Source organism: Bos grunniens, chromosome 5, assembly GCF_055505025.1.
Source record: "Bos grunniens cultivar Pamir isolate PY7600 chromosome 5, Bosgru_T2T1.0, whole genome shotgun sequence".
NCBI classification, from domain to species: domain Eukaryota; kingdom Metazoa; phylum Chordata; class Mammalia; order Artiodactyla; family Bovidae; genus Bos; species Bos grunniens.
Window position 1 is genome coordinate 82,188,591 of NC_141169.1, and position 20,771 is coordinate 82,209,361.

General features: G+C 37.5%; 1 protein-coding gene across 29 annotated transcripts in view; it reads right to left on the reverse strand.

Moving 5' to 3' along the window:
• Positions 1-16,771: 16,771 nt before the first annotated feature.
• The window catches only part of CCDC91 (coiled-coil domain containing 91), a 397,753-nt gene continuing 393,753 nt past the window's right edge, over positions 16,772-20,771 (reverse strand). For 27 of the 29 annotated variants that reach the window (XR_015164151.1, XR_015164150.1, XR_015164147.1 and 24 more), the window contains one exon: positions 16,772-17,878. Coding sequence is in view for 22 of the 29 variants with exons in the window: in XM_086401584.1 (XP_086257710.1) it covers positions 17,768-17,878 (111 nt within the window). In the remaining 7 variants the exon portion in view is untranslated. The remainder of the gene's footprint in view (positions 17,879-20,771) is intronic. The other 2 variants (XM_086401564.1, XM_086401563.1) reach the window with 1 other exon arrangement.

Consider the following 20,771-nt stretch of genomic DNA (forward strand, 5'->3'; position numbering starts at 1 on the left):
GAAGAAATCTGGAGCATCTTAAAAATCACTGTAATTAAAACACAATTTTTAATTATTCCAAAGGGATAAAAATTGCAAGAAACGGTCAAAAATGCTAAGTGCTTACCAGTGCTTTGCCATATTAGTTCAAATTGACTTGGACAGTTACAATATCTCCAGATGAACTGAAAATTATTTGGAAGGCTTAAAACAAAAGAAAATGCGACATAATTGGGTGGAAAAGCAGTGGGTTTGGAGTTACTGGAGTATGGTTGGTTCTGCCATTGACTAACTGATTGAACTTTGGCAATTCATGGAACTTCTCTGTGACTCAAATTTTGAAACTGCAAAACAGGATACCACCACTTAACCCTGGGTTAAAAGAATGTGTGTAAAGACGGTGTTTTGTCTTAAAATGCTACTCTCCACACCCTCTACTTGTCTGTTTCTCTTCTCTCCATCCAGCAGTATACAACTGCTTGCCTAACTACACTACACCACTCCAAGACACCTGTTTCATTTTTTATATTCAAATTTTTCCTTAGCATAAGTCTCCAAATTTATAAATTTTGGCTTTCTTAATATTTCCTAAAGATAGCATTCAATGTCATATTTAAAATTAACCCATTAGTATACTTATGTTAAGCGTTTCTTCAAATTACTTTGCAAATTAAGAAAAAGTACTGGAGAAGGGGATGGCAACCCACTCCAGTATTCTTGCCTGGAGAACCCCCATGGACAGAGGAGCCTGGTGGGCTACAGTCCATAGGGTTGCAAGAGTCAGACACTACTGAGCAACTAACACACATTCCTCTTGTTACCCCTTGCTTTTTGGTTACCACTGCATCTCTTTGTCCCCTCCTACTAGCTAAACCATTCACTTTCTGATTCTTGACACAGGTGAAGTAGTCAAACATAAGGCAGCTTATTGAGGTGTTATGATAAAATCAGTCACTTCTGTAAGGGTTGAGAGAGTCTCCCAGTTGTTTGGGAATAACTAAGTATGTCTCAGCAATTCTCAAACTTTACTGTGTATTAGAGTCATCTGGAAAACAAGTAAAAAATGAAAATTTCTGAAACCTTCTTTAGAAAATTTTGACTCAAAGTTTAGGTAGGGGACCAGGAATCTGCATTTTTATCAAGTACCCCAGCTGACTCTGATGCAGGTGACCCATCATTAGTGTTCTAGAAGTGCTGTTAGAGATTATTTAGGCACTTCTAGAGCAAACTGGAATCTACCCTTGTGGCTTAGATGGTAAAGGGTCCACCTGCAATGTAGGAGACCTGGGTTCAATCCCTGGGTGGGGAAAATCCCCTGGAGGAGGGCATGGCAGTCCACTCCAGTATTCTTGCCTGGAGAATCCCATGGAAGAGAAGCCTAGTGGGCTACAGACCATGGGGTTACAATGAGTCAGACATGACTTGAGCATGCCTGCACATTTGCAAATAGGATTTTTTAATATTAAAAAATGTGATGACATATGTTATCAGAGCACTGATCCAAGTTTGGATGATAGTTTGTTCACTTGATACCTGTGTGTCTTAGATAAGTTAGTTAGTCTTACTTTTCTAATATGTGACATGAGAACACCATTAGCCACTTGAAGGAGGTACTGTAGGGTTGAAATACATGTTTTTTAAAAACAGTCATGAAAAGGATAATAGAAATGTTAATAATAATCTCTTCATTAATTATCACTTCAAGAACTAGATTATTCAACTAAATAAAGAAAAGCTAAGGTCAGATTTTCAGTAAGTTTCTTTCCCACAAACTAGTATTTTTACTTATGCGAATCACTGCAGACGGTGATTGCAGCCATGAAATTTAAACATGCTTACTCTTTGGAAGGAAAATTATGACCAATCTAGATAGTATATTGAAAAGCAGAGACATTACTTTGCCAACAAAGGTCCATGTAGTCAAGGATATGGTTTTTCCAGTGGTCATGTATAGATGTGAGAGTTGGACTGTGAAGAAAGCTGAGTGCCGAAGAACTGATGCTTTTGAACTGTGGTGTTGGAGAAGACTCTTGAGAGTCCCTTGGACTGCAAGGAGATTCAACCAATCCATCCTAAAGGAGATCAGTCCTGGGTGTTCTTTGGAAGGAATGATGCTGAAGCTGAAACTCCAATATTTTGGCCACCTCATGTGAAGAGTTGACTCATTGGAAAAGACCCTGATGCTGGGAGGGATTGGGGGAAGGGGGAGAAGGGGACGATAGAGGATGAGATGGCTGGATGGCATCACTGACTCGATGGACGTGAGTTTGAGTGAACTCCGGGAGTTGGTGATGGACAGGGAGGCCTGGCGTGCTGTCATTCATGGGGTCACAGAGTCAGACATGACTCTGTGAACTGAACTGAACTGAACTGAATATGATGGGTATGTCACTGCCCAGTAGCATAGGTAATAGGTCAGAGGCAAGGTAAGGTGCAACTATGAAACAGTTATGTGACTGAATAGCAGTTCTTTGGCATTAATAGTAATTCAATAAAATCTACATTTAATTTAGGACAAAAAACTGCAACTAAGTGTACATACAATATAATAGTATGTACATAATATGTACACTGGCTTCCCGGGTGGCTCAAGATGGTAAAGCATCTGCCTGCAATGAGGGAGACCTGGATTTTATCCCTGGGTTGGGAAGTTCTCCACTCCAGTATTCATGCCTGGAGAATCCCATGCACAGAGGAGCCTGGTGGGCTACAGTCTGTGGAGTTGCAAAGAATTGGACACGATCGAGTGAATAAGCACATACAATGTAATAGTAAAATATATGTTTATTTTTTTTTATTGCACTAATTCATTTCAGACAATTTCAATCTGTTCTACAAAAGAAAGAAAAAACAAACAAAATGACCAGTTAGACACTGGCTGGAAATGAAATATGTGATTTCCATATTATCAGGGAACCATTTTTATTCTGTGCAAGACCGTGTCAGGTAGACCACAATTACACTGATTACAAATTTATTCCGTCTGGCTTTTGGAATTTAGTGAAAGACCAACTGAAGACTGCGGCACCTTGTATCTTTCTCTCTCTCCCCGCTACCCCTTCAAATATATACATACACCTGTGTTTAAAACATTCATGCAGACTGAGTGCGTTAAGCATGTATGATGTGTACACACAATGCATGTATGCACCATTTTCAGATTAACAAATTTCTTTTGGTAATAAAAAAATGTTTCCAGTAAAGTTGCCCAACATTGAATGGCTCAACAAAACCCTAGGAAGTACTTCTATATGATCTAAAGTCAAGGGGTTGTATCCTCACAATCTTTCTCTCACAGGTATCTTGTGTAGTGACTAGAAATATTAGACACTGAAACAACAGTCATTGTGGAAGTTGACTGATCTCTTTGAGACAAGGTCTAAATGGGTATTAGTAAGAATCCCAAGGAAGTTAGTTTATCCTGAGATTTGTTTCATCTCTTTCTAGTTGTATTAAGATAGATCAAGTTCTCCTGCGATAATAGAAAATTCCCAGATCTCCAACTTAACATATAAAAAAAAATTAATTTCTCATTCAATTAAAACCATGTGTGGGCTTAGGTTTCCTCCAACAACTGTCCTTGTGGCAACTCAGCAATGTAGGCTGTTTTGATCTCGTGTCTCTACCATTTCAACACAAGGTCTCTTCCGCTGTCACTCAGCAGGGGAAGAAAGCTTTGGGCTGGTGGGTCTGGCAGCGGTAATTGAATGTTTTGGCTTGGACATGATACACTTCAGTTCTGCTCATCGTTCATTAGTATCTCAGCAGTGCCTCACTGAACTGCCATGGCTTAGAGAAATACAACCCATCCTCTGTCTCAGAAACAGAGAACAACTGGAGAGAATAAGAACAGAAGTTTCCACATACAGCCTGAATGGTTTCCAAGAAAACACACAACACAGCAATTCGGTTCTTTTAAGGGGAAAATAACTTAAAAAAATAAATAGATTGATGAAGAGACTATTGAATCATAAATGAAACGAACAGCTCTTAGATGCTGATTATGAAGTATTCTACAATTTGAATACATTAAAAATGTAACTAAAGCTAAGTTTAAAATCAATGTGAATTTATTTTAAAATGCCATATATTTAATATTTTAAAGCAACCTATCATTGTCAACTTATAACTGAAAAATAATTTTAAATAATAGAAACTAGGAGGATAGAAGGCCCAATGGTTTTGAGGTAAATCTTCACTGTGTTACTGAATATATGCTATTCAATCATTGGGGCATTGATTAAAGCAAATTTTCCTTCCTTTGACCATATACAATTTTTCTTTCTTATGTAATTCTCACAAAAAATTATAATGTAATGTAGTTATAATTTAAATTCCTGTTAGGCCAAAGCTTTAGGTATTATGCCAGTGTAGTTTCTGGTCATCTCAAAATCTCTATAAAAGGACTGCCAGGATTGAGTTGATTCTCTGAGAACTCTTCAGAGTAGCTTTTCTCTGGGACTTTTCCAACACTGGATCCCTGATGGATTAACAAAAATTGACCAGTCCCAAACCTGACACATAAAGCTGACACAAAAAATTTAGAACTAAATTGTTAACATAATTTATGATATTTAGTTTCCTCCTTAGTCACAAAATGGTGATTAAACTTACTGGTCCAGACACTGGAATTGGCTAGCGATCCTTAAACAAGAATACAAAATTGTATGAATTTATCAGAAACGGAAGCCAAGCTTAATGTTAACCTTTGTGAGAAAGTCTTTAATATAATTAATCTTCTTATATGGATGTCATTTAGCATAGTTTGAGGTACCATCTGTTATAAGAAAGTTCAAATGCAGTGTTTTCTGGATGTGCTGAACTAGGTCAAGTCTGAAATCCCCTCCAGACCTGGGATTTGATGCGTAGACAGAGCGTGCAATTTTGCAGTCTGCTGAGCCAGAAGAGGATTTAACACTGCATTCAAAGCTGTATTCAAATTGTCAGAAAATGTTCAATAAAATAACATTGCAAATCATACTCAGTTAAACTAGCTGGCAAAGGTAGCATAACAAAACTGAGAATTAAAGCATATGAGACGTAGTGTTATTTACATGTTTTCAGGGCTTACGCACTGGGTGGCTCGCTATTTACAAGACAGCAGTTTCCACCCTTCCCCTCTGCTTTAAGGTTTGGTGTGAGGCCAAGCCCTCCATCTGACTTCATCTGAATGTGGTCTAGTTCAGATTAGTGTTTGTCACCACTCTTCACAGCAAACAGGAATTCAGCAGACTAGGGGAGGAGGAGGAGAAGGAGGAGGAGGGGCTAAGTCTGTTGAAGGTAAACATACCTGAGACAATCACAACATTGACATTTGGAGGTTGCATGGCAGTCAGATGTACATGGCTTAATTTTAGATAACTGTTGAAGGAAAGAGTGTTTTAGAATTCTCAAAATTTTTGCTGCCCCTGGAAAAAAAATCATTTGGGAAAGCATTATCTTCACCCTCTCTGAAGACATTTACAGGATTCTAAGCTTCTTACTTGGAAACTACTGGGACATGTGGCTGAAAGATGACAGATCATAAATCTGTTTCAAATAAATGAAGACATGGTTTGACAGAAGAGAAAAACCATGAATCAGAACAAATGGGTCAAAATAAAGCAAGTATTTTTAAAAGCTAAAAAAATGACATTCAATCAATATGAAAAACATTAACAAAAATAATAACAAAAAGTTTTAAAGATAATAAAAATAGCAATTTTATTCTTTATGAATACAGAAGATAAACTCTGAAATATGGGCCACACAATATTTTAATGGCTTTACACATTAACCTAACAGGCTTACGAAGTGAATTCTAGTCTAAAACTGAGGAAACTGAGGCAGAAAACAGGTTAAATACTAAGTTGGTAAATGATGGACCTGAGAATTGAACCCACACATCCAGGCTCCATCCTGCACAACCTGTGCTAATTTATGAAAGGGAAGAATACAAACCTTCTCATTAAAGGTTTGCAATGGAAACAATTCTCTCTCGTCTATTCCCAAATTACTTAACATGTGATGTAATTTCTGATGTTAATATCACTGGAGAGCTGTATCAATTTCAAATAATAGGTAAAATTTGAGAAAAGGAGCTAGTGGTTCTTGGCTCTGTTTTGTGCTCTATGACTAAGATTTAGAAGAGAATTAAATTACTTTATTCAAACCTTTTCTATTTCCTTCTCTGAAAATGTAAGGTTATAATGCTCATCATACCATCAAGTTCTTATTGATTTGGACTGACAGTTTCCCTTAAGAATTGATTAGAGCTTGGGAGAAGATTAATCTTTTGGCAGACTCTTTATTGTTACATTATATTAGCCAATACTGTAGAAGTTGATCTCTTGACTTTATATTCTTGTCATTTAGCTAATGTAACTCCAGGCTAAATTGCAGTATTGATTTGCTTGAGCTGTGGAATGTAAACCTTTTCCCACCAGGTAAACACGAGCAATTAAATGGAATTTGGCTTAGAAGGGAAATGATTTCCCCATAACTTTGCCCCATTAGAAGAAACCCTGGCACTCCAGTAAGCTACAGGGTTTAGTGCCAGGTGTGATGATGCACGCATCAGTCAGTGTAATCTGGTTACCAAGAAGCTAAGCCTGGAATTTGTAAATTCTTCAAGATCATCAGCGTCCTTTGGTGGGAGACACATCACAAAAGTGAACCTAAACAGACTGAGTAGCTTGGTTAAATAAAATAGGTGCATGTCACTGGCAGAAGGAACTGTTTTGCCTTCTGATAAGCATGGACTTGTCATCAGGTAGACATGGGCTGGAATCTGGCTTTACACCTTATGAAGCGGTGCTTGTCAAGCCATGATCACTGCTGAGTTACTGACCCATTCTCAGCCTTATTTTCCCCTCCTAAAAAAGCACTGTTAAGACCATTAATTAGCTGTATTTGCCAAGCACAATGCATGACGCATAGTAGGAGCTCAGTGCATTTATTTTTTAAATGACAAGCTATTTCTCAACAAATTCAATTACTGGGGAAAAACTGTATATAAAATATTCTTGCAAGACATAACTAATTAGACATTATTTTTATTAATTAAAAATCTTTTTGGAAGTCTGAATCCTTAGTATTCAATTATGAACGATGAGTAAATTGAATTATTCTAAATTGATTGAATAATGACATTATTCAATTTCTGCTTAATTTAAAAAATTAAAGTTATATTGATCCTCCAAGTCCCTCTCAAAAGCAAACCAAGACTGAATTTAAAGTATTTCCTCAAATCTAGGAGGTGAGTTTCTGATTTTTTGGATTACTTTGGCCAAAGATAAATGGCTCTTCTTCACAGGCACTAAACTAGAAATGCTCTTAGCTCTGAGAGTCATAGTAAGTCAGAGGGTTATTCTGACTTAGTAGGTCTTTTACTCTTTAGTCATGATAAAATTAAACACATCAACAGCACTGCCTTCTCAGCCTTCTGTTGGTGAGATATCTTTCCTTAAAGAATTTCACATGCATTTGAACTCTTGACCTGCTCAGTCCCCACACTAATCTTAAGATGGGTGGAAGCAAACAAGTTTGACTGTGTTGAAGATCAAGGGTAACAAATCTCATCACTGCCTCTTCCCTGGCAAGAAAATCTCTAGATTCACAATGCACAATATGGTGTCTACTAGTCACATGTGGCTGTATAAATTTAAACTAAATTAAATTTAAAAATTAATTTCCTCAGTCACACAAACTACATTTTAAGTGTTCAGTACTCACCTACAGCTAGTGGTTTACTATATGACATAAGGCATATATAGAAAGTTCCCCTCATCTCAGAAAGTTCTATCCAGAGGCACTGCTACATGATTAATGGTAAAAGCCCCAGATTATTTTTCTTTCACATTGAGCATACTAAGATATTATCTTCCTCTTACTTTCTTATTTTTCAAGAGAAAGAAATATGCAAAAATACTTAGAGCACAAAATGTAAAATTGAAGACCATCTCATGCTTTTATTCCCACTCCTTGTTTTGACTATTTCATGGAGTTGCTCCAACCTTGGGGTCTTATGTGGTCCCATGTCCTCTATTTCATAAAGGAAAGAAGTATGGCCACCTGACAGTGATCTCAGCATGTTGAAGCAAGGTTAATTGCCCAGAGGGTACCTGATACATTCTACTTCTCAAGTATTTCTGTTAGTCAATTGAATAGGTAATAATTAGAACAGGTAATTAGAAAAGGACAGGGTGCTCCTGTTTGGAATTTCTTGAATTTTGCTATTTCCTCCATTCTTACAACCCCAGGCCCCCATCTTACTTGAGTTTCCGACCTTGTTACTTGTTCATCATAATGGCAGGATTGGTGGTGCCACATGGCAAGAAGAGACAGTGAACTTTTCATGAGGGCTGAGAAGCCTCTGTCTCTTATCCGCAGAAGGTAGCTAATGAAGGTTGAGAAAATGTTGGTCCTTCATACTGCAAGCCAGCGCTAAATTAGAAAATGCCCAGAATGGCCTGAAACTGCATGTTCCTTTGTAGTACACACAGCACTGGATGAAAACATTCACCACTGGGGGGTGGGGGGAAAGGAATATATTTTGCTTCCACTTTTCCCACCACTGTGGATAAAATCCCTAACCAATCTTGAAAAGGATTATATAAGACAGGGGTCCCCAACCTCCAGGATCCGATGTCTGATGATCTGAGGTGGAGCTGATGTTAATAGTGATAAAGTGCATGCAATGTGCTTGAACCACCCCCAACCACCTCCCCTGCCAGACAGGTGGAGACTGTAAGAGATCACGGATGTTTTAATGTTGAGTTCTATTCCATTGTAAATCTTTAAGGAGAAACATTTTGGTATAGAAAAGTTAATAATTGTAGAGAAGCAGGTCAAACTGAAGCCATATAGAAGGAAAGGATGTGAAAAAGAATGAGTTGGATCCCAAAAGTATATACATACTCATTGCACACTTGCAAGTCTCAACCATTCATTTACCACTTTCTCCTTTTCTTCAGCCCAATCATACGTTCACCACCTACACTTGATCATGTTAGTATCCCTGCCCCAGTGATTGAAACCACTGCCGATGATTTGAAACTATTTACTACTTTTGTATATGTTCCTAGCATCCAGAGTAAAATTATGAATGTATTTTCCCATAGACACATTAGCTGGTTCCATAAATTTAGGCTTTAGGAAATCATTAACTGTGATGCGGAGAACTGATGATTTGAGACCAAGAATGAAAATAAGGACTCACTGAGCAGACTATTTCAAAAGCAGTGTGAAGGACAGGGAAGCCTGGGGTGCTGCAATCCATGGGGTTGCCAAGAGTGGGACACAACTAAGATGACAAAGGCTTTGGTTTGCGAGGCAGTTGTGAGAATGAATGGAAAAAAGTAGGAGAATTCAGGAAAAGTCTTGGAGTACAGCTGACAGGACTAAATTTGAAGTAGGGAGTAAGAGATAAAAGAGAGAAATGGGGAAGGATGGTACACTTATTGAGATGGGAAATATTACAGAAGACAGAGAAAGATCTCCGGTTGGCAGGGTGAGGTGGTGATGAAGAGCGCTGGTTTGGCATGTTGGGTACCGCATTAATCAGGCAGATGGATATAAGATCGGACTTAAAAGTCAATGATCTTTTAGCCTATGGCAAGTAGCAAAGCTGTGGAATCACAAGAGAAACAGAGAGAGAATAAAGAAATGAGAGCATCAGCCCCATTACATTTAAGATTAAGGTCTATATAACACTGCATTATGGGTTATATAGAATTTTCAGGCTTTAGATTACTTAACATGTGTAATAGAGAATATGCCTTTCAATTTCTAAGGAATACAGACATTTCTGAGCACAGAATTCATGTGGGGAACTGCCAGCGTTACCAAGGTAGAATCTCTGTGACACTCTGAATTTAATTCATATAAAAGAGAACATGTCTCTTATCAATAACTGTAGCTGGTTATCTGGATTTTTTGGAAGCTAGGACTGGAGTTCTCTAAAAAATTCTGATTTGATATTTCTACCTTTTATGTCATTTTATAAAACTGCTGCCAATGTCAGTTTTGATTTGATACAAAGTGTAAAAGTCTATGACTTGCTTTATGAGAAAAAAGAAAAATTATAAGAAAAATAAAGTGTGTTATTATTCTTAGCTACATAAAAAGCCATGAACAAAAAAACATACAGTTTGCCTGTAAAATTATAATGTAGAATTAATTCTGAAAAACAGCTCACTGAGATAATTACTAAAATTGTACTACTTGCATCTGTTATATATTTTTTAATAAATCTATAAATCTTTACATTTTTAGAAGTTATGGAAAGCAAACAAAAAGAAAGATACAGAGAATTACAGAAAAGTATGTTTCATAAAGGTAGTATGTTTCACAGTATTTGGTGGATCTAACATTTTTAGAAAAGAATACCTACACAAAACAGCAAAAACTCAAAATTTATTACATCTTGCCACAAGACATTTTCTATAATCTGCTTCAGTATATGAACTTGTTAAGCCAGTGATTTGTTCATTCTGTAGCTTCAGTTATTTCTTTTTAAATCAGCTTCCAGACTTTTGAGAACTGAATCTTTGCCAGGACTGAATCGTTTTCCTATCTTTTGAATGATTTTGTTCCTTGATCTCTGTGTATTTCTCAAAAATAAAAGACTAGTTTGCACCACAGTTGAGTCAGAGTGGGAGTCTAAAAGCCTATTAGATATCCTTCAGCATTCATTAACACCAGGATTCACATATTGTTCTGAATATTCCTACTTCTGACCTGATCCCTAAACTCTCTCTTCACCTGTCCCCAGCTCCTGCTGGGTCCTCAGTATCTCCTATTCTTGACTCTAAAATCCTGTGCATACAATCCCTTCTCTAACTTTTCTTCCTCCCTCCTATTGTAGCTGAAACCTGATAGACCAGGACCAGTGAATCTAGTATTTATAGCTCACTCCCAATACTGGGAGGCCAGGTATAGCTTGGTACTCTAAGAAATTATTTGACAAATAATTTTTCATATGGCTTCCCTGGTAGCTCAGCTGGTAAAGAATCAGCCTGCAATATAGGAGATCCTGTTTCAATTCCTGGATTGGGAAGACCCCCTGGAGAAGGGATAGGCTACCCACTTCAATATTCTTGGGCTTCCCTGTGGCTTAGACCATAAACAATCCACCTACAATGCGGGATATCTGAGTTCCATCCCTGGGTTGAAAAGATTCCTTGGAGGAGGGCATGGAAACCCAGTTCAGTATTCTTGCCTGGAGAATCCCCATGGACAGAGGAGCCTGGCAGGCTACAGTCCATGACGTCACAAAGAGTCAGTCACGACTAAGCGACTAAGCATAGCACAGTCCCTACTTATACTCTTAGGGGATCTTGTAAATTTGGGTAGCACATCAATTTAGTAGCATTCTAGTAGCTGTGATTTAGTTATCCCATGTAGCACTTGGAAATGCAGGTTCATTTTAAAGTGTTCAAAAGGCAGGTTACTGTTTTATGACAGTTCTTTAACTTTCTCATAGGACCTCATTTCTTATTGTACCACAGCAATTTTAGTTATTCCTTTAAATTAACACTCAGACTCTATTAGCTCAAGTTTAATTTATTACTAGTGGAATAACTGATCAATTATTTATGAACTCACTACTATATACCAAGTTCACACACAGGCTAAGTACCAGGAAATTCCTTCAGGATATAATAAACAAGATAGATGTGGGCTCTTCCTTCAGAAAGATATGTATAAAACAAATAAGAACATATATTATTAATTATAAGTGATAACTAACATAAAATATTATTTAATTCTGTACGTACTCCATGGGCTTCCCTGATGGCTCAGCAGTCTAAGAATCCACCTGCCAATGCAGGAGATGCGAGTTCAACTCTGGGTTGGGAAGATCACCTGGAAAGGGAAACTGCAATCTCCTCTGGTATTCTTGCCTGGAAAATTACATGGACAGCGGGGCCATGGGGTCACAGAGTCGGACATGACTTAGCGACTAAACAACAACACACACAAAATATGATTTCATTCTATATGTACTCCATAGGAAATTACAATTTAATCTCTAAAGTTTTGACAAAATTATATTTTCAGTGCGATCATATAAATCCAGTTCCCAACCTAAGAACTATTAATTTATTTTGGCTTCTTGCTCCTCTGAGTAGTCTGGAGACTTAGCAGAGTTGTTTACTGGTATGTAAACAGAAGACTAGGGGCTAAGTGCTTAGATTCAATAACTCCAGTTTTTCTCTTATAGTTTTATAAATGTCTTCCAGGTATTTACATATCTTTTTTCTTATTCAGAATTTATTATGCAAAGACATTTTAATTTAGCGAATGAGTAATTCTTTTGTCGTTCTTTAAAGCATATTAAGCATTTTCTGATTCCAGTCAGTATAACTGTCAGAAAAAAGTTATAATTGTAGATACCTGACTCAGTGCAGAATCATATCAATCATACGGACACTGTTCTGGTTTTGATTTCAAAGCAATTACTGAGTAAGGCTTCACTGAACTGCAACATGAATCAGCATTTAGCGAGGCTGAGTTTAAACCTCTATTCCAGATTCTGAGTGACAGACAACTTCTAAATAGGGCACTGTTTGTTCACAGTTTTAGGTATCTGTGATTTACTTGGCTTTATTAGACAATAGGGGCTTTGGTTCAGTTATATTTTTAACATTCCTTAAAATAAATCAAAGAATGTTCCCATTTTGGATGAGAATTAGTATGGTGGAGGAAATGAAGAATTTATAAGTGCCAGGTATCCAGGGATTATGAGCTGGGCTCTGTGCTGAACTGCTTTGGTTAATACTTTATTGGTTGCATGTAATAGAAACTGGCTCTGGCTAGCTTAAGGGAAAAAAGTAAGTGGTGCTGGCATATTGGAAGAATATTTGGGTAGCTCAAAGAATCCAAGACTCAGGAAAGACAGTGATCAGGGGACTTCTGCCCTCAGAAGTAGAGTTCCTGTCTTGCCCCCTAGGGTAAAATAGTTGAAATACCTCAGCACATGACTTTTCACAAGAGGCCCAGTTTTGGTCTTCAACTATGGACCAGCCAGTCAGTGTCAGAGGGGCAGAATAATATTGTTTAGCCAGTTGCTTGTGGGCAACTGCACCTGTGTTTTGTGGGCAGTTCCCAGAGAAAGGGGGCTTATTGTGAACTGGAGGCCATACCAATGAGGTCTACTCTATGGGGCATTTTACAAGCTTAATTTTTTTTTTTTTTTTAAGTCTATTAAACTCACTATTTTCACCTCACAAATGAGAAAACACAGACTCCATTTGGCTAGGCAACTTGTCCAATGTTCCACAGTTAGAATGTGGCAGGGCTTGAATTCTAACTAGGCTTATAAAAGGGGGTTAGTCTCCTTCTTTAAAGATTAAAGTCATGTGATGACTATTTGGATAAATATTTCCAGATAATTTCTCATGGAGAGATGTTCAGTTCAGTTCAGTCGCTCAGTCATGTCCGACTCTTTGCAACTCCATGAATCACAGCACGCCAGGCCTCCCTGTCCATCACCAACCCCCGGAGTTCACTCAAACTTCACGTCCATCAAGTCGGTGATGCCATCCAGTCATCTCATCCTCTGTTGTCCCCTTCTCCTCCTGCCCCCAATCCCTCCCAGCAGCAGTCTTTTCCAATGAGTCAACTCTTCACATCAGGTGGCCAAAGTACTGGAGTTTCAGCTTTAGCATCAGTCCTTCCAATGAACACCCAGGACTGATCTCCTTTAGGATGGACTGGTTGGATCTCCTTGCCATCCAAGGGACTCTCAAGAGTCTTCTCCAACACCACAGTTCAAAAGCATCAATTCTTTGGCGCCCAGCTTTCTTCACAGTCCAACTCTCACATCCATACATGACTACTGCAAAAACCATAGTCTTGACTAGACAGACCTTTGTTGACAAAGTAATGTCTCTGCTTTTGAATATGCTATCTAGGTTGGTCATAACTTTCCTTCCAAGGAGTAAGTGTCTTTTAATTTCATGCCTTCAGTCACCATCTGCAGTGATTTTGGAGCCCCCCAAAATAAAGTCAGCCACTGTTTCCACTGTTTCCCCATCTATTTCCCATGAAGTGATGGGACCAGTGGAGAAGGCGATGGCACCCCACTCCAGCACTCTTGCCTGGAAAATCCCATGGACAGAGGAGCCAGGTAGGTTGCAGTCCATGGGGTCGCTAAGAGTCGGACACGACTGAGTGACTTCACTTTCACTTTCATTCACTGGAGAAGGAAATGGCAACCCACTCCAGTGTTCTTGCCTGGAGAATCCCAGGGATGGTGGAGCCTGGTGGGCTGCCGTCTGTGGGGTCGCACAGAGTCGGACACGACTGAAGCGACTTAGCAGCAGCAGATGGGACCAGGTGCCATGATCTTTGTTTTCTGAATGTTGAGCTTTAAGCCAACTTTTTCACTCTCCTCTTTCACTTTCATCAGAAGGCTCTTTAATTCCTCTTCACTTTCTGCCATAAGGGTGGTGTCATCTGCATATCTGAGGTTCTTGATATTTCTCCCTGCAATCTTGATTCCAGCTTGTGCTTCTTCCAGCCCAGCGTTTCTCATGATGTACTCTGCATCTAAGTTAAATAAGCAGGGTGACAATATACAGCCTTGACGTACTCCTTTTCCTATTTTGAACCAGTCTGTTGTTCCATGTCCAGTTCTAAGAGATGTTAGGCATCTGCAATTTTATACCAGAAAGAATAAAACTACCTGTTGAAAGATCTGGGGTTGAATCCCCCCCAACTCTACCTGGTCCTCATGGGCAATTAAATACCTAATCTTCTACACTAATCAACATGGATATATCATCTCCTACACAGGGTTATTTCAACTTCACAGGGGTATTGAGATAATAATGTGAAAATACTTGGTTCAAAGCAGATACTCATTTGTTTTTTGAGGAAATAACTCTTCTAATAATGAACCCTCAAGCATGTTACTAAAAATGGAGTCACAATTTGACAGTGCTATGTCACTCAAAAAATCTAATTACTCTCTTACCCATAGTCTTTCAAGATGGTGCTTTATTCACCTAGACATAAAGGTAGGAAATGCTATAAAAAGTGGTTAGGAAATTATATAATAGGAGGGGAGAGTTTTAGATACAAAACATTTGACTACTTTGAGACTTTCAGCTCACGTATCAGGGAGAATCTCTTATCTTTGGTCACAGTGTTGCAGGGAGGGGGACCCCCTTTAAGGGCCTGAAACTGGGCTCTTGTCTAACACTCAGAAATGAATTGTCTGGGGAGATATATGTGCTGACATATATAAAAGCAAGAGATTTCGTTGGGAATAAAATCCCCAATTTTACTGGGGGCCCGGGCGGAGAGCAGTAGGGTAAGGGAACGTAGGAGAACTGCTCCGCCACATAGCAGTCTTGTGCTTTGTGGTGATGGGATTAGTTTCTGGGTTGTCTTCAGCCAGTCATTCTGACTCAGAGTCCTCCCTGGTGGTGCATGCCTTGTTCAGTCTACATGGATGCCAGGGAGAAGGATTCTGGGAGGTGGTCTGACATGTGGTGTCTCCTTTTGACCTTTCCCAAGCTCTTCTGGTTGATGGTTTATTAGTTCCATGTTCCTTACCAGGACCTCCTGTCAAAACAACTCATGCAAATGGTTACTCTGGTGCCTGGCCAGGGTGGGCGGTTTCAGTCAGTGTGCTTCCCCTAACAACAGCACAATGCTTAAATTGTGAGAAATTAAACTGTAAGCATTAGATTTAAATGTTTAAGTCTAATTCTCTTAGTGAATGCTACCTGACATGGTTTATGTCCTTCTGATAACCAGAACAAAAAGAGAATACAGTTCTAAATGTGGAAACCTGTAACTGAATATCACTGAAACAGATTATTAGCTAATTCAGTTTGGAAGGATAAATGTATTAAATAGAACTATGCCCAGATGATTATTCTCAGTTATCTTTAAGGACAACTTCATGGGATAAAAATATTGCAGCAATCTAAGAATTTATTATTGTGCATGGTGCGTGTTCTGAAAATATTCAGAGACTGATCAGTATCAATTTGTTCCAAATTACTTCAGACAATAATTAGTCTACATCAAGAGCAAAACTAGAACTCCAAATGGAAGAACAAAAAAATCATTCTGTGCTGGTTGGGATAGAAAGAGAGGTGGAGATGATTATATTCTCTTGCTACACCCTCTATCTCTGGATCTTAGTTTCAACGACCTTCTATGCTTCATTTTCATTGAACTCGTATCTGAGTAACTCATAAAATATCCTATCCTTTTAAATTTGATGACAGAGTAAACTGATTTTAAACATGACCATAACATTGTTTTATTGACTTGTTTTTAGATTAAAAGCCCTTTCTCCCCTTTTTAACTGTGCTTCATTTCAAATCAGTGGCCTGCTTGCCTTAATTTCTTATTTAAATTTGTAAGATAAAACAACTAAATAGTCATGAACAATTTAAAGATTCTTGAAGTGAAGTAAAAGTCACTCAGTACTGTCCGACCATTGGCATCCCCATGTACTGCAGTCCTCCAGGCTCCTCTGTCTACTGGGATTCTCCAGGCAAGAATACTGGGTTGGGTTGCCATGCCCTCCTCCAGGGGATCTTCCCAACCCAGGGATGAAACCCAGGTCTCCCACATTGTAGGTGGATTCTTTACCATCTGAGCCAAGAGAAGCCCTTGGTAAATATTATTGAGCCACCAGGGAAGCCCTTGGTAAAATAAGCCCTTGTTAAAGATTCTTGGTGTGTAGGTATAAGGTAAAAACATCATCATCCATAGATGTAGAAGTTAGACTTAGAAAAAAAATAAAAAAAAAAACTTTAAAGTATTAAAAACAACAATAACCAAATAATATTTGAAGCTCTCTTTATTACACCAAGAAATCCCAGAAAAGTACAAAGCCAATGAAAGTAGGAGCATTTCAGGAAACAAAACAAAAATGTTTGCAAACATTTTCAATGATATTTTAGTTTTGATGTCAAAAGAAAAAACAAAAACCTCATGATTTTGCACTGAAGCACACTGCTCATGAATTAAGTACATCCTGAAGTACTGGGAAACGATTTCACATCTCATATTTGAACCTGATTCCATTATATTTATATATAAGAGGGAATATACATTCCCTGAGTTATATTCTCTTTCTAGAGATTAAGTTCATGGTGTGATTTTTAAGAAAAAAGATTTTATTGATTCATAGTGACTGTGAAGAACAGAAATAGGAGATAAGCATATTATACATATATATTCTTTTAGGTGGTACATAAGATCAAAGTTGAATTAATTTAATAATCTTCAGTGTTTTTCATTGCTACCAATGACAATATGTGGATCCCACTATAGAAGAGGTTGGTAACATCAGAATGATTCTCTGGCATATCCATGCTTTATAGTGAAGTTACACAGATAAAAAGGTGACGTTGAAAACCATGCTATTTATATCCTCAAAATCAAATAAATGTATGATGACATTCTAGAATCTCATCTGGAGTCACTGTGAAATGCTAAGTAAAGATATTTACTATTCTTGCCAAATACAGTGTGACCGGCCGCCAGAAGCTGTAAAGTTTATTTAATTAAATTTGGTAATTTTCAATGGTTTTGAGGGCACATCATACTGTATGCTGCTGCTACTATTGCTACTAATAAAATAACATTAAACATAAAGGAGAAAATAAATTAGATCTCTTGTTCTTCTAAATATTGTTTTAGTTTATCCTTGAAGTGGAAACCAATTTTCCAAGGTTTGGAAAGAAAACAAAAACATCTTTATAATTCAGAGCATGTATTTTAGAGGTCTAATGATTTATCCATTGCCAGTGTGGGTTAGCTTGTCACGTTTTCTTTATTCAATGTCAACTGGTTCTGTAGCTATTAAAGCACTTAACTGTTTCTGAGCACAGGAAAGGAACAGTTCCAAACTGGACAGGCTTCTTTGGCGGATGACTTGGTCAAGCTGTTGATATTTTTTTAAAGAAAGAGAGAGAAAGAAAAAAGAATATACTTAGTTGAGGGATAAAGAATAGTATGCCACTGAAGCCCACTAGACAAAACTTTTCAGATGCTGATTCAGAAAATCAAACAGTGCTTTAAACTCAGATATAGTGCAGTCACTATTTTTGGTCTATCATCTAAGATGAAATGACAATTGTTACAATTTTATAATTGATGTTGATATTCAGCTACTGGAAAATACCGTAAACTTGATCAGAGTGATTTCAGAAAATATAAAATAGTATTTAAAATATCATTTCTTAATGAATATACAGACAAGACATCCACAAATATCATAAAACATAACAGATGCAAAAAACAACAGAAAAACATAGTAGGGAAAAACAGCATAATTACACCAGGCCTAAGTTTACCTGGGACAAGAAATAAGTGAGGACATACACAATATCCTAAAATTAAGAGAACGTTCCTGGGAAAGGGGTATTTTAAGGAATATTTGATACTGTTGAAACTTAAATTTGACTTGGTCTATCTGCTGAGTCAGAGATTTTTTTATTAGGATAATTTTAGTGTATTAATAATAAATGCAATGAACAAAATCATAGAGGTTTAGTAATAAAAATCATATAAAAACTTTCATGATGTTAAGGATTATTAACTACATCAGAAAAAGTTTCTAATTCTCCTGCCTTAAAAAATTGTTCATGGTATAAAAATAACCAACATATTACCTACAGGTTATAGAAGAATGGATGAACGCAAAAGAAAGCCAAATAAATTCCATTTCACAATACACACCTGTCATATTTATGTAAAAGTTGACATATTCCTCCACAAGCTCCCTCAACATAAAGGACAAATCCAAACAAAAATTCTCTAGTAAATTACACATCTATAATCCACTAATTTTTAAAATGACTGAAAAAAATGGAAGATTAAAATGTTGATATATCCTAAAAATTAATCAAAAAGAATACAGTATATTTATCAAAATCCTCATGTAAAAAGATTGAAAACTACTAAGACTCCCTCTAATATTAGGGATTTTAATGTATATACAGAAACAGGATTCTTGCTTATCCTTTTCCTCATTTTTTTTTTTCGTTCTTCTCTCAAATGATAACTTTAGGTAAATATATACTTTATGCTTACAAGTTTCTATTAAATAAGACAGTTCTTTACAAGGTAAACCCCAAGTGAGCAGAGAGCTTCTCTGTCTTGATGACTATTGTACCTCAGCATTAGAAGAAGGTTTGGTCACACGTTAGACAACCCATAAATATTTTCTGAGATTGAATGAATCATTACATACTTAACCCAAATAGAGCAAAACAATCTACTAGGAAATGATAGGTATACTTTTAATTCTAAAAGTAAAAACATGCCTAATAATCTAAAAAGCTATGTAGTAGACATTTGACATTTTTAAAGTTTCATTTTAATACACATAAAGCATACTGAAAGTTAACTATTTGAAGTTTTTTTAACTTTACAATATTGTACTGGAAGTTTTAAAAAATTATTTTGCACTTGGTCTAAATTCAAATAGCAGAGAAGGGTATACCAACCCCAGGTCTTGTATATTCCTAGTGGTTTCTACCTACTTTGGATGTTTCCAAGCACTTGAAGATGGGTTTTAAAAAATATTTGGTCCAGAGGCTGTAAATGTTAACCATAGGAGGGTTTACATAATCACTTTGTTCCACTGCCATTACTGGAAATTTTTCCTATTTTTTTTTTAAAGAAATTGCTTGACTGTATTTCATGATTTATTTAGCAACTCTCCCACTGATAGACATGTAAGTTTATTTCAATTTTGCCTTATTTTGCAGCAAAAAAGAAATTTCAACCTGGGTGCATTCCCTTCAGATGTTCAAAGGTTTATAAAGGGATTCTAATATATGGATTTTCTACATTGTAAGATTTGGATAGTTTATTTTTAGATGCAAAATAATGTGATGATATACGATATAATATCATATAATTGTGGTTGAACATGTTAGTATGTTCACATGGGCACTGTGTGAAGAACAGGCTATGAGAGGAGCAAGACAAAAAAAACAAGAGATACAATATACAAGGGAGTCAGTAAATGTGTGAAAAATAAACACAATTAACAAAAAAATCTCATTAATAGAGAAAAGTGTAATACTTCTGATCAGTTCAGTTCAGTCGCTCAGTCGTGTCCGACTCTTTGCGACCTCATGAACCGCAGTACGCAGGCCTCCCTGTCCATCACCAACTCCCAGAGTCCACCCAAACCCATGTCCATTGAGTCAGTGATGCCATCCAGCCATCTCATCCTCTGTCATCCCCTTCTCCTCCTGCCCTCATTCTTTCCCAGCGTCAGGGTCTTTTCAAATGAGTCAGCTCTCCACATGAGGTGGCCAAAGTATTGGAGTTTCAGCTTCAACATCAGTACCTCCATGAATACCCAGGACTGATCTCCTTTAGGATGGACTTGTTGGATCTCCTTGCCGTCCAAGGGACTCTCAAGAGTCTTCTCCAACACCACAGTTCAAAAGCATCAATTCTTCAGCGCTCAGCTTTCTTTACAGTCCAACTCTCACATCCATACATGACTACTGGAAAAACCGTAGCCTTGACTAGACGGACCTTTGTTGACAAAGTAATGTCTCTGCTTTTGAATATGCTGTCTAGGTTGGTCATAACTTTCCTTCCAAGGAGCAAGCGTCTTTTAATTTCATGGCTGCAATCACCATCTGCAGTGATTTTGGAGCCCAGAAAAATAAAGTCAGCCACTGTTTCCACTGTTTCCTCATCTATTTCCAATGAAGTGATGGGACTGGATGCCATGATCTTAGTTTTCGGAATGTTGAGATTTAAGCCAACTTTTTCACTCTCCTCTTTCACTTTCATCAAGAGGCTCTTTA